The 14,781-nt window shown below is 41.5% G+C and overlaps 1 protein-coding gene across 29 annotated transcripts in view; it reads left to right on the top strand.

The window, feature by feature from the left end:
• Nucleotides 1-14,554, top strand: part of CAMK2G (calcium/calmodulin dependent protein kinase II gamma) — a 711,799-nt gene extending 697,245 nt beyond the window's left edge. For all 29 annotated transcript variants that reach the window (XM_063961352.1, XM_063961379.1, XM_063961360.1 and 26 more), the window contains 4 exons: nucleotides 8,817-8,892; nucleotides 10,181-10,275; nucleotides 11,000-11,245; nucleotides 11,914-14,554. In XM_063961352.1, coding sequence (XP_063817422.1) covers nucleotides 8,817-8,892; nucleotides 10,181-10,275; nucleotides 11,000-11,232 — 404 coding nt within the window. In that variant the 3' untranslated portion in view covers nucleotides 11,233-11,245; nucleotides 11,914-14,554. The remainder of the gene's footprint in view (nucleotides 1-8,816; nucleotides 8,893-10,180; nucleotides 10,276-10,999; nucleotides 11,246-11,913) is intronic.
• The last annotated feature ends 227 nt before the right edge of the window (nucleotides 14,555-14,781 follow it).

Below are 14,781 nucleotides of genomic sequence, written 5' to 3'. Positions count from 1 at the left end.
ATATCCTCTTCTGAAGAAAATATGCTGCAGCATGTTACTGCTGATATGGGTCAGCCACTTGTTGTACAGTAAATTGTACTTATACTATGAATTTAGCTCTGAATAAAGATCCTCCCATTACAGTTTTGGCCCTAATTTCTTAAAGTGATGTATGGGCAATTGCAAATTCTCTCACCGTTGCCAGCCCTCCCCTGCTACCTAGACTGACCTTGGTATGTCTCTCTTCTGAGTTTAGCACAAGTTTGACCAATATATTGGACTTCAGCTACTTGTGCTATTCACTTTTTTTTATCAGAGAGGTGTTTTCTGAATTACTGGTTCTTTCTATTTTAAACTATCTCGCTAACCTTAGTGATTTATTTTATGTGGGAAAGAGTAATAACTCCCTTTTTTTGCTGTTTGTGATTTGTTATGTAAATTTATTTCTTTGGGAAATCTTTGAAAGTGGCGACTAAGATGTTTCCTTGTATTGTCGTCATTCTGGATCTGTACATATATTTTAAGTATAATAAAATATTCTTCACAATTTCTTTGCCCAGTGGAAGATGCAGTCTAATATTTAAAACCTGGAACAGACATAAGGCACTGTGATTTGAGCTGGGGTCACTAGGTTGCCTCTCTTATTTTGATGTTGGCATTCTTAAGAATCACTCTGTTTATAGCACTACAATATTTTACAAGAAGACAAAATTCTCATCGTTTGGGAGAATACATAGTAGATGTGGTTCATCAATCAAGTCACACAGCCTGTGTGTACAGAAACATGCATGTATAATCACACGGCCGCAATCAAGGGGGGATGGACGGTACTTTAGTCCTGGGGCCAGGACTGAGAGGGGTCCCAGGTGGCAACAGTATTGATCCAGACAACCATGGCTGGACAGAGCCGCCTTTGGTATATTGAATTTAGCGGCAACTGGAAGCCAATCAGGAGCTCCTGACTGCCAGTCCGCGAGCTCCGATTGGCTCGCAGTCAGCAGCAAATTTGAAATACCTCCACCATCTCTGTATTTCCATGGTTATCTGCTCAATGCATGCGATCACTGGTCCTGGCTGCAGCTCTCCAATTAGGGCAACCCGTTCCTAGAAGGGTAAGCGTGGGGGGCTGAAGGGGGCTCGGAATGGGAAGCTGGAGCTGTGAGGGGCTGGGGCAGGCAGGTGTATGTGGCTATGGGACAGTGTGTGTGATTGTGGCAGTGTTTGTGTGTGGCTGTGGTGGGGGGGGGCTTGCCTGCCTATTTTTTCAGACCCAGGCCCCACAATTTGTGATGGCAGCCCTCTGGAGGCATGCAAAAGCCTACTGCATACTGGCTTGTCACAGTTCACATTCTGGAGAACTAGCTCTTTATTAAAGATGGTTTCTACATCTTGAAGAAGGCGATAATAAAATTTTTATTCATTTTATTTATTTGTTTAATGCAATAAATTTGTTGCATTGAATACTTATTGACACAATCTACTAGATTTAGCATGTCCGCAACAAAAAAATAATTTCTGAATGTGTCCCCAAAATTTATGTTGAGCATTGAGTTTGTAATAAATTCAATAATTGCTCCCCAATTTGTAGACAAGTTTCATAACACACCAAATTAGCACACTGTGTGCACAGTTTATATGAATGTATGTATTTCAGTAGATAGGTGGGAAAAGTGTTTCGTTAAATAGTGACAGTGTGATAGCAGTGACTAATAAATATATCCAAAATTGGAAGAAAAAAAAATACATACTCCCTCTATTGTGACCAGGTGGCAGCCACCCTGAGAAGACCTGTTGTTGACATGTCAAATCTCATTCTGAAACCATTGAAAGAAGCAGGCACTTAATCACACAGTACAGGGCTAGGCAACGTGCAGCATGTCAGTCGCTGTGGAACTACACCTCCCAGCATACCCTGAAACAGTTTTCCTGTTACAGCATGCTAAAACTATGACACTGCATGCTGCGACGTGTAGTTACACAGCAACTAGAGTGCCACAAGTTGCCTAGCCCTGGTGTAGTAGTTTAATCATTTGATATGTAAATTCTGCTCATTGAAGTGCAGATGTACCATTACCCAATAAATCTTAGTTTCGCCTTATCTACAGTGCATCCAGAAAGTTTTAACACCGCTTCACTTTTTCCACAATTGTTATGTTATGTTACAGCCTTGTTTCAAAATGGAATCAATTTTTTTCCCTCAAAATTCTACACACAATACCCCATAATGACAACATGAAAAAAGTTTTTTTTTTGAGATTTTTGCAAATTTATTAAAAATACAAAACCAAGAAATCACATGTACATAAGTATTCACAGCCTTTGCTCAATACTTTGTTGATGCACCTTTGGCAGCAATTACAGCCGCAAGTCTTTTTGAATATGATGCCACAAGCTTGGCACACCTATCTTTGGGCAGTTTCGCCCATTCCTCTTTGCTGCACCTCTCAAGCTCCATCAGGTTGGATGGGAAGCGTCGGTGCACAGCCATTTTCAGATCTCTCCAGAGATGTTCAATCAGATTCAAGTCTAGGCTCTTGCTGGGCCACTCAAGGACATCCACAGAGTTGTCCTGAAGCCACTCCTTTGATATCTTGGCTGTGTGATTAGGGTCGTTGTCCTGCTGAAAGATGAACTGTTGCCCCTGTCTGAGGTCAAGAGCGCTCTGGAGCAGGTTTTTATCTAGGATATCTCTGTCCATTGCTGCATTCATCTTTCCCTCTATCCTGACTAGTCTCCCAGTTCCTGCCGCTGAAAAACATCCCCACAGCATGATGCTGCCACCACCATGCTTCACTGTAGGGATGGTATTGGCCTGGTGATGAACGGTGTCTGGTTTCCTCCAAACATGATGCCTGACATTCACGCCAAAGGGCTCAATCGTTGTCTCATCAGACCAGAACATTTTGTTTCTCATGGTCTGAGAGTCCTTCAGGTGCATTTTGGCAAACTCCAGGCAGGCTGCCATGTGCTTGTTACTAAGGAGTGGCTTCAATCTGGCCACTGTACCATACATCCCTGATTGGTGGATTGCTGCAGAGATGGTTGTCCTTCTGGAAGGTTCTCCTCTCTCCACAGAGGAATTCTGTATCTCTGACAGAGTGACCATTGGGTTCTTGGTAACCTCCCTGTCTAGGGCCTTTCTCCCCCGATCCCTCAGTTTAGACGGTCGGCCAGCTCTAGGAAGAGTCCTGGTGGTTCCGAACTTCTTCCATTTACGGATGATGGAGGCCACTGGGCTCATTGGGACCTTCAAAGCAGCAGATATTTTTCTGTACTCTTCCCCAGATTTGTGCCTCCAGACAATCCTGTCTCGGAGGGCTACAGACAATTCCTTTGACTTTATGCTTGGTTTGTTCTCAGACATGCACTGTCAAGTGTGGGACCTTATATAGACAGGTGTGTGCCTTTCCAAATCATATCCAATCAACTGAATTTACCACAGGTGGACTCCAATTAAGCTGTAGGAACGGATGATCAGTGGAAACAGGATGCACTTGAGCTCAATTTTGAGCTTCATGGCAAAGGCTGTGAATACTTATGTACATGTGATTTCTTATTTTTCTATTTTTAATAAATAAGCAAAAATCTAAAAAAAAAAAACTTTTCATGTTATCCTTATGGGGTACTGTGTGTAGAATTTTGAGGGAAAAAATGAATTTAGACATGGGCACTTTAAGACTTTGAAAGGGTGTGTACTGGCTCCTCCCTCTATGCCCCTCCTCCAGACTCCAGTTTTAGAATTGTGCCCAGGGAGACTGGACGCACTAAGGGGAGCTCTACTGAGTTTCTCTGTAAAGACTTTTTGTTAGGTTTTTTATTTTCAGAGAGGGGGGGTTGCCCTGGGCAGCTAAAAACGACCTCATTTAACATACTGGCAAGAGGGGACATTAGTGCCGTGGCACTGTCCCATCCCCCCTGCCAGTATAAACATCTAGGAAGCGGGACAGAAGCGCGCCATTAAGGTGGCGGAGCTTCTCCCTCACAGCTCACGACGCCATTTCCTCTCCTCAGGCTGCAGAGACGCTGGTCCTCCACACACACACTGACAAGTACCAGGGGTGTAAAACGGAGGGGGGGGGCATATAATTGGTGCAATGTATATGTGATAAAAGCGCTATAGGTCTGAGGCATTGTATTGGCAATTTTCTGACCATTTTTTCAGCGCAGGGTGTGAGCTGGCAAATCCCCTCTGTGTCTCTCTGTCAGACTTTACTGTGGGTCTGTCCCCTATATGCCCGGTGTGTCTGTGGGTGTTTGGTGCACGAGTGTCGACATTTCTGGAGCTGAAGGCTCTTCCCAGGAGGAGGCTGTATTGGGGACGCAGACGGCTGCGGGGGTGACCCTGTCGGCACCGCCGACACCTGATTGGGTAAATGTGTTAAACGCCTTGAATGCTACTGTGGCTCTTATTAGTAAGAGGCTAGATAAGTCTGAGTCGCAGACCCAGGCATGGAAAAAATCTGTGGAAGATATGTTATTCCAAAGTCAGGTCCCCTCAGGGTCACAAAAACGTACGTTGGCCCAAGTGGCAGACACGGATACCGACACGGACACTGATTCTAGTGTCAACTATAGCGATTCCAGGTTAGACCCAAAATTGGCAAAGAGCATTCAGTACATGATTGTGGCGATTAAAGAGGTATTTAATATCACTGAGGACTCGGCTGTCCCTGGTAAAAGGGTCTGTATGTATAAAGAAAGGAAACCTGAGTTTGGGAAGGTCCTGACAGGAAGTTTCAGATTCCCAAAAGAATTATGGCAGCTTATCCGTTTCCCTCGATACAAGGCCTTGTCTAGGTTGTCTAAAAAGGTGGCTCTCCCGTCACCTGACACAGCGGCCATGAAGGATCCTGTGGATCGTAAACAGGACACTACATTGAAGTCCATTTATGTGACCACAGGTACACTACTCCGACCTGTCATTGCGTCTGCGTGGGTAAGTAGTGCTATCGAAAAGTGGGCAGATAACTTGTCATCTGATATAGATACCCTAGATAGGGATAGCATCCTCTTGACGCTGGGTTATATCAAGGACACTGCAGCATACCTTAAGGAAGCTGCGAGAGATATTGGTCTTTTGGGATCAAAAGCCAATGCCACGGCTGATTCAGCTAGGCGTGCATTGTGGATTCACCAATGGAATGCTGATGTTGACTCCAAAAGTATGGAATCTCTACCATATAAAGGTAAGGCCTTATTTGGTGACGGCCAAATGGTCAAGTCAGGAATCTTGTCTCCACATAAATGTTCTGGAGTTAAGGGCCATTTACAACGGCCTCCTACAAGCGGAACATTTTCTTCGAGATCTGCCTGTACTGATCCAGTCGGACAATGTAACTGCAGTAGCGTACATAAACCGTCAGAGTGGAACGAAAAGCAGAGCGGCAATGGCAGAAGCCACAAGGATTTTCCGCTGTGCGGAAAAACATACAAGCGCTCTGTCAGCAATATTCATTCCAGGAGTGGACAACTGGGAAGCAGACTTCCTCAGCAGACACGATCTCCATCCAGGAGAGTGGGGCCTCCACCAAGAAGTCTTTGCAGAGGTGACAAGTCGTTGGGGAGTTCCTCAAGTAGACATGATGGCATCTCGTCTCAACAAGAAGCTTCAGAGATATTGTTCCAGGTTAAGGGATCCTCAAGCAATAGCAGTGGATGCACTGGTGATACCGTGGGTGTTTCAGTCTGTGTATGTATTCCCTCCACTTCCTCTAATTCCGAAAGTTCTAAAGATCATAAGAAGAACAAAGATCCAGGCGATCGTCATTGTCCCAGACTGGCCAAGGAGGGCCTGGTATCCAGATCTTCAGGAATTACTCGTAGGAGATCCCTGGCCTCTTCCTCTGCGAGAGGACCTGTTACGACAGGGGCCGTGCGTGTATCAGGACTTACCGCGGCTGTGTTTGACGGCATGGCGGTTGAACGCAAAATCCTAGCCAGTAAGGGTATTCCCAGTGAAGTCATTCCCACACTTATTCAGGCCAGAACAGGGGTAACGGTGGACATTACCACCGAATTTGGAGAAAATATGTCTCTTGGTGTGAAGCCAAGGGAGCTCCTACGGAAGAGTTTCGCCTAGGGCGTTTTCTCCATTTTTTACTACAAGCAGGTGTGGATGCGGGCCTAAAATTGGGCTCAATCAAGGTTCAGATTTCAGCCTTATCAATTTTCTTTCAGAAACAATTGGCCTCCCTTCCAGAAGTTCAGACCTTCGTGAAAGGAGTGTTGCACATCCAACCTCCATTTGTGCCTCCTGTGGCACCATGGGACCTAATGTGGTTTTGCAGTTCTTTCAATCACGTTGGTTTGAACCTTTGCGGAAGGTGGAGTTAAAATTCCTCACTTGGAAAGTGGTCATCCTATTGGCTTTGGCATCTGCAAGGCGAGTGTCTTGTCTCACAAGAGCCCTTATTTGATCTTCCATGAAGATAGAGCTGAATTGAGGACACGTCAGCAATTTTTACCGAAGGTGGTGTCCTCTTTCCACATAAACCAACCTATTGTGGTGCCTGTGGCTACTGACGCCTTCGCTGAGTCAAAATCTCTGGATGTGGTCAGAGCTTTGAAGATTTATGTCGCCAGAACGGCTCAGATTAGGAAGACAGAGGCTCTGTTTGTCCTGTATGCTCCCAACAAGGTTGGGTGTCCTGCTTTCAAGCAGACCATTGCACACTGTGTCTGTAACACGATTCAGCAGGCCCATTCCACGGCTGGATTGCCATTACCGGAATCAGTGAAGGCCCATTCCACTAGGAAAGTGGGCTCATCCTGGGCGGCTGCCCGGGGGGTCTCGGCATTGCAACTTTGCCGAGCAGCTACTTGGTCGGGGTCAAACACTTTTGTAAAGTTCTACAAGTTTGACACCTTGGCCGATGAAGACCTTATGTTCGGTCAATCGGTGCTGCAGAGTCGTCCGCACTCTCCCGCCCGTTCTAGAGCTTTGGTATAACCCCATGGTTCTAATGGTGTCCCCAGCATCCTCTAGGACATATGAGAAAATAGGATTTTAATACCTACCGGTAAATCCTTTTCTCTTAGTCCGTAGAGGATGCTGGGCGCCCGTCCCGGTGCGTACTGCATCTGCAGTTAATAGTTATGGTTACACACATGTTGTGTTACGTTATTGTCAGCCTGTTGCTGACATTGTTCATGCCGTTGGCCTGTGTTCTGTTGAATGCCATGTTCTGCGGCATGGTTGAGGTGTGAGCTGGTATGAATCTCCCCTTAGTTTAACAATAAATCCTTTCCTCAAAATGTCCGTCTCCCTGGGCACAGTTCCTATAACAGGAGTTTGGAGGAGGGGCATAGAGGGAGGAGCCAGTTCACACCCTTTCAAAGTCTTAAAGTGCCCATGTCTCCTGCGGATCCCGTCTATACCCCATGGTTCTAATGGTGTCCCCAGCATCCTCTACGGACTAAGAGAAAATGATTTACCTGTAGGTATTAAAATCCTATTTTTTATTGAGCAAAAAATAATTATCCGCTGCTAATAATATTATGTGTATATTATTAGGTGCCTGCTCCTTTCTGATGTTTTATACATATTAAGAAGTAGAAGGAAGGAACCACCGCACAGGTTTATATCAGAAGACCACCCAGTGTAAACTATTCACTCTAGTGATAGTCACTTGGGGTGTGCTACCATCTACCAGAATAGCAATTGATTCTCTAAAGGAGAATGGAGGTAGTAATGTGGTGCACTATCCAATGTCTTACATATAGCGATGGTAAAATATAGCTTTTATTATATTATTAGTTTTTTAAAAATTCTACCACAAGGAAAATTAAATTGGCAAAGTATTATTTTAATACTTCACCGTTTTCATTTTCCTTGTGGGGAATAAATATTTTTAAACAAATATATAATAAAAGTTACATTTTACTGTCTGTGTAAGACACCAGATAGTGCACCACATTACTACCTCCCTTTTCCTTTTGAGAATTAGTTTTATAATATATGTACAGTATATGTTGACTAAGTTGTGACATAAATTCTAATTCTAGAAATCTGTGCATTTTCTACCATTTGAAGTACTGTCATCACTACTGTATGCCACTATCCGTTCATTATAAAAAAACAATATTTGCATATCTCCGTAATGTATTCACTACTGTAGGCCCTCTCTCCCACTCCCTTCTCTTTCAATGTAAGTAAGTTTGACATCAGTCCTTGGAGGTGTGAGGTTACAACAACATATTGATGCACACTTTCCTGGTTCTCTATGATGAAAACAGCAAAATCTTAGGACTGTGAAGTTATGGAATAACATAGGGCTGTGGTCTTTCTCTTTTTATCATGCCAGGTCTTTGGTTCTACTGAGCTGTACTGCAACAACTTTTATAACATTTAACCAAGCTTAATCAGGATTTTTAGTCCATAATGCCACAAATCTCTGTATGGCCTGCCCCTACACTATGTTTTTTGAACCAGGGGAAGAATCTTTAAGGTCTTCTGTAGTTCTCTACTAAAAATGTGGTTGGATTTAAATCGTATCCTGTTGAATGGGGAAGAATATTTAAGTCACTCTGTATTACTCTTCTGTGTTATTGGATTTGAATCTTTTTTTTCAATAGTGCATGAAAAACATGATTCGGTCCTTGCAGGGATAATGCTATAGTCCTAGAAGGTTGAATATTAAAGAGTTGTTGGCAGCTGTAAATCCGTATCCAGCACCCTCTCTTGTGTGCACTAAATTTACCATTTGAATCCAGTAGATTTCATGCCTCTCTTGCTATTAACATCAAATTCAAACACAGTAGCATTTTGAGATGTTATGACAATGGCTAAAGCCATGTACATTTTGCATGTCACTCACTCTCTCCTTTCTCCCCTACAGTGCGGAAACAGGAGATTATCAAGATTACTGAGCAACTGATTGAAGCTATCAACAATGGGGACTTTGATGCTTACACGTGAGTGGATGCTGTAACGGTCAGTGTTCTTATCCAGTCCGAGCTCAACACCAGTGCTAGCAGCAGTAAAGAGTGGAAAGCGGGATTGGAGCAGGGTTAGTGAGGCTGAGCATCCTTTCAATGGCACACACTCATTATTAGTACTGAACAAAATCTCAAAATACAAAGTAATAAATGTCTATACCAGCACTAGGCATCAGAGCACGAGCTCTTTAGGCCAGTTCAAGTAGTAAGCCTGTCTTGGTTACAGGCTGTAACCAACACAGTCTTACTTCTTGCACTGTTCTACAGCTTTATACTAGATAACTGGGCCTCAGATGCCCGTGGAAGGGAAAGCACATTGTAAACGCCATTGTATAACTTATCTGTGACTACCTCAGGGTAGTCTATGAACAGCTCTGTTTCTCTCCAGGGTCACAGCGCTAATTGCATCTACACACAGTACTTAAGGGGGGTACACACGGAGAGATCCGTGCTTAAAATCTAAGCAATCTTGCTAGATTGCTTAGATTTTAAGCACGGATCTGCCGTGTGTATGCCCTCCAGCGATAGCGATGCGCGGCCCCGCGCATCGCTATCGCCGATGCTAGATTGAGCTGCATGCAGGCTCAATCTAGCGGGTCGCTCACTTCACCGTTGTGTGAAGTGAGCGGCCCCCCGTCGGCTTTCCCCCTCGCTCAGCACATCGCGCTGTGCTGAGCGGGGTGAGAGATGTGTGCTGAGCGGTCTGTGTTAAGATCGCTCAGCACACATCTCTCCCGTGAGTACCCCCCTTTAGACACTTCAGGCTCAAACAATACAGTAATACATTTTACATTTTGTCTCTTATCATTTCATTGCTTTGGGAACATAAGTGACACTTAGATGGACTCATTCTAGAACACAGACTTAGAGGACAGATGGAGGTAATGTTAGCTAAACATCACAATGTAAAAACTGAAAGGTGAATTGTACACTATTGAAGTACCATGGGTATGGGTTACAGTAAAGACAAAAAACTACTGGAGATCATATTTATTAAATAACACCTAAAGATCAGGAACAAACTATGGAGCAGATGTATGAAGCCTGGAGAAGTGATGAAGTAACGCACCAGCCAATCAGCTCCTAACTGTATTATTTCAGACGCGTAATGGTTGGCTGGTGCATTATCACCTTCCACATATCACTTCTTTATCACTTCTCTAGGCTTAATACATTTGCCCCTATATCCCTAAGGTCATGGTTCTAAGGAGAAATTATTATTGTAAGATGATTATTATAAGCATCATATTTTTGTATTTTACAGAAAGATTTGTGATCCTGGCCTGACCTCATTTGAACCTGAAGCTCTTGGTAACCTTGTTGAAGGAATGGACTTTCATAAATTTTATTTTGACAATTGTAAGTATATACTTTGTGCAGAGTTAAAAACAATATCACAGGTTAATCCAAAATAATTCAAAGAGAGTTGGGTGTACCTGTCATAAGGATAAAACAGTTTTTAGCACAGAGGAATATATATCCTAGGAATAATGTTACAGATGAGTCCTTATACACTTAGCCTCAGTACGTCTGAGCCGCTCTGATGGATGTAGTGTCTTTTTCTCTAAAGTGTGCATACAGTTCGCATCACAGACGGAACAAAACACCAATATAGGCAGTTAGTTTTAAATAGGTACAAAATCACAGATGAAGCACAATGGAACTAATTTATCCCACAGTGACTGTATTTCAGAACATGGTTTGTAAAACAAAAATACAAATGGATTGTTTTGATAATCTCCTCATTGAAATACAGAAATGTGTTATTACAGAAACATTTTTTTTCACAACTATATAACTGAAAACTACAACAAATCATTTTTGTGTTTACAATTTTTTGTTTTTTATTCAAAATGTTTTGTTCATGCCTTGTTCATTTGCTCTTAATCCACTTTTAACAATGCAAAGTAACATTTTTAACTCTTCTATCTAGTCCTTGTATTATAATTATTTTTGATCTATTTTACCTATGCCATTAACATCTATTTCCCAGGAGACACCATAATAGATGAACTTAAATAAAAAACAAATTATATTTGGGATATGTTGGGTGATTAAGGTTTTTGTCTCTGTTGTCTTTCAGTGTTGTCCAAAAATACAAAGCCTATCCACACCACGATCCTGAATCCACATGTGCATGTAATTGGGGAGGATGCGGCCTGCATCGCCTACATCCGGCTCACACAGTACATAGACGCCCAGGGAAGACCTCGTACTACGCAGTCAGAAGAGACTCGGGTCTGGTACCGTAGGGATGGCAAGTGGTTGAATGTCCACTATCACTGCTCCGGGGCCCCAGCTGCCCCTCTCCAGTGAGGAAACAGTACAGGTAGGTAGCAGTTTTTTTCCCCACCATACAGATGTGTCCTCATACATGTTGCCTCAATATGCCACGCAGCGGGAGATGCCAGACGTGAGTGAGCTGACAGGCTCTGTGCAAATCTATTAGCATAGGGCGTCTTTTTTCCAAATGTGAATAAGTCACAGAAGTAGACTCTGCTGATTAAAATGATATGCAGCATGTCTATATTGTGTGCACTGTGGCCGTAACTGCGTACGAAAAGCTACGCTATGGTGTTTTCGAGCAAAAAACTGTAGTATAGCATTTCGTATGCAGATAGAGACACTGTCCTATACAGAATATGTGGGCATGCCGTACATCATTTTTATCAGCAAAAGTGTTTGCGCATCCTATTTGCATCATTTTGTGAATAAGACGCATTTTAATGGAAAAAGCCAAACAAAAAGACAATCCGCACTACCAAGTGATGCCAAAGCATAGTAAGGCTAGAAGGGCTGTTTAATGTGAAGGGAGGCTAGATGTGAGTGGATACATCTGTGTATACTTAAGGGCAAAATGGTAAACCGCAACACTTTTCATTACAATTATATATTTAGCTAAACACTGATATTAAAACTAATTCATGTCTGTTTTTTTTCACCCCCTTCCCCACATCTTTTCTATCTTTTTTTTTTCCATTTCTTGCCCCTTTGCAGCCTCTCCAGTGGAAGAACCTCTTTCTAGCGAGCAAGTGTGGATTGCCTAAACGACGGCAACAGTCCTGTTCGTTCAGAAGTTTTAAAAAGATAAAAAGTAAAAAATTATAAAAAATAAAATATTGATGCCGGCAGTAGCCAAAAATGCACGAAAACCCTGCATGCATTCTGAGGCTGAAGCAGCTGCTGGCTAATTGTTGTATTTCATGGATCCATCGTGTCTGTTCCTGCTGTTACGGAGGTGTTTTTAAAGTTTCAAAATGAGCAAAAACTAACATAAAAGCGTATATATATTGTTTGTTAAAAACCAGGCTGAGGAGTATATGGCTGCTTTTAGAGAGAACGAGAGAGAGAGTATGGGACTGACAGCCACCTCAGGCATCATTTGGAAAAATAAAATAAGAATACAACGTGTAAGGCTATAAAAAGAAACAACTAGACATGTTAATTGGGAGGAGCTGCTGCATAACAATATGTCAGGGCAGAGATATGGGGTCTATCATTACCCTGAAGACTGCTGTGGTCTTCATCTGTTAAAAGTTGTGGACTTGCAACGTTGCATAAGGTAGAGCCACAAGCGGAGGTGTTTTCTTTTTTTTTTATTTCACTCTGTTCTAGATTTTATTTTTTGAAACCTTCCAGATATTGTTGGCTGAATTGTTCCTCCAACGTAGCAATGAGCTGGCAAATTTGTCATCCACCCACTGGCTCCTAAGAACAGAAATGGTCTATGTTAAGAAGAGGATGGGCAGGGAGAAATATTAATGAAATAATAAAGAAATAGGTATATAGAAAAGGTATATAATGTACATCCTGCAGAAGGAACATTTCATTAGTGGCTATGTTGATATAATTAACTTTTGTTATGAACTGTTGGGAGAATATAGATGAAAAATAGAAGCTGATGCGTTTTGGGAGAGGTTTAGAATAAAACCACTTCCTGGATGGTATATATGTAAAAGGGGCTGATATATTTTCACAGTGATAAAGCTTTGTGTATTATTAAGCAGATTAAAAAGTTCTGCTTGTATGTCAAGAGTGGTCTGTCATGAGTGAACCAATACACTGAACTTGGATGCGTAGAGATGTATGCATGTCTTTCTGTGCTTGCCTGCACCTTCTAAACTGTATGATCTGGTGGCCCTTCATTTTCTTGCAAGAGGGTGTCTGTTTGATAACTTCATTTTTGAGAAAACCAAGCCTTTAAGGTTTCCATCTCTTTGTAAAGCCCTCTGCTTTCACTCATAATCTATGTCTGAATCTGCACTCTCCTTGTTCTGCAAAATCTCATTTAGATCCAAGGGTGCGCTTGGCTTTTCCCACATCTGGATTTTCCTTTCTCGAGAGATTTAGTTCTCTTTATCCTGACAAGTAGCGCTAACAAACGGATATGTGATGTAGATTATGTTGCATATCACAATTTCATTAATAAAAGAAAACAATGCACAAATTGAGATAAAGCCACCTTTTCTGAAACAAGTCTAATCTACGACGATACAACTGATTGTTAACGCAGACTGATGTAGAATTGCAAAAAAAAAAAAAAAAACATCTTTCTTGTTAGGATGTAATGTTTTTGGTCGCCTTAATTAAGAAATAAAAAATAAAGACTGTTCAGAAGTTTTTTTTAGGCGGAAGAAAAGTTTGTGAACTTGCCATTGTTGCACAATTTGGACTATTTAAGTGTTTTGATAGGTGCATGTAATGGTATTTCATCCTCACTTGTAATAAACTAAATAGTAAGTTGGGCTTACTGAAGAAACTGTATTTGTGGAAATTTGCACATGGGCTAAGCATGTTCTCCAGAATTCCTGAGATGACCGGTGCGAGATGTAACAGAAAGGAAACTATATATTAGTTGGTTCTATATTCAATCAAATATTGTAGTTTATAAAAAAAAATAAAAAAAAAGGAATTGGGTTAACACAAAACAGTTTGGAATGCTTGTGTGAAATTATAAGAGCACAGGGGAGGGATAGGGTTGGGGGTAGGCTTTTTCATGGTTTGGGGGGATAATGCTTTTATGCTCTTTTTGTTTGTTTTTCCAACAGCACTAAATTTTAACAAGTTGGGAGGTAATATTTAGGTGTTTTAACAGTTATAACAAAAGGGAAAACCAAACAAAATAAAATATATGCAGTTAAATTAAGAAAACTTATGCATGTCTACTTTAGGTCTGCTCCTTCACTGTATACTTGATTAATTATATGAGAATCGCTCTGTATTTAGTGCATCTTTCTAAAATAAAACCTTTCTAATTTTTTCCTGTTTTTTTTTTTCTTTCTTTTTTTCTATTTTTCTTTTTCACTGTCTTTGGGGGAAAAATAATTTTCTTTTTAAGTTAATTAAAAAAAAAAAAAACCTTAGCTTGGTAAGGTCATTAATTGACAAACCAGTACACTTCTAAGCATTGTTACTGTTATCTTATGGGGCTATTGTAAGCATATATATAATATATATTATAAATATCACGTTTTAAACAGGACTTGGAAAGGCATTTGATGCAGAATCTTTGCATGATAATAGAAAAATAAAACAATTACCCTGTGTTTGTTTGTTCTGAATGTTGGTAGATCTTCATAGCTTTGTTACATTGAAACCTTGGACAAAAGGTATTTAATAAAATAACATTTAAACCATGCTTCTTAATTTGTTGTGAATTAATATTCTACTTTGTTACATTGTCTTCACAATAATACAAAAAAAAAAACTGGAATGAAATCTTATCTGACAGAAGATTTGTTCCCAACATCTACTGTTCCTTCAGTAATGAAAACAGGTTTGTTTTGAAGTAATCCCATTTTTCAGCATCCCAGTGGCCATCCCAGAATACAGAGGACATTCAAGTGTCCACCGTACAAGACAGAG

Source organism: Pseudophryne corroboree, chromosome 3 (assembly GCF_028390025.1).
Source record: "Pseudophryne corroboree isolate aPseCor3 chromosome 3, aPseCor3.hap2, whole genome shotgun sequence".
NCBI classification, from domain to species: domain Eukaryota; kingdom Metazoa; phylum Chordata; class Amphibia; order Anura; family Myobatrachidae; genus Pseudophryne; species Pseudophryne corroboree.
Note: the sequence above shows the minus strand (reverse complement) of the source record. Positions and strands in the feature narration are given on the sequence as shown.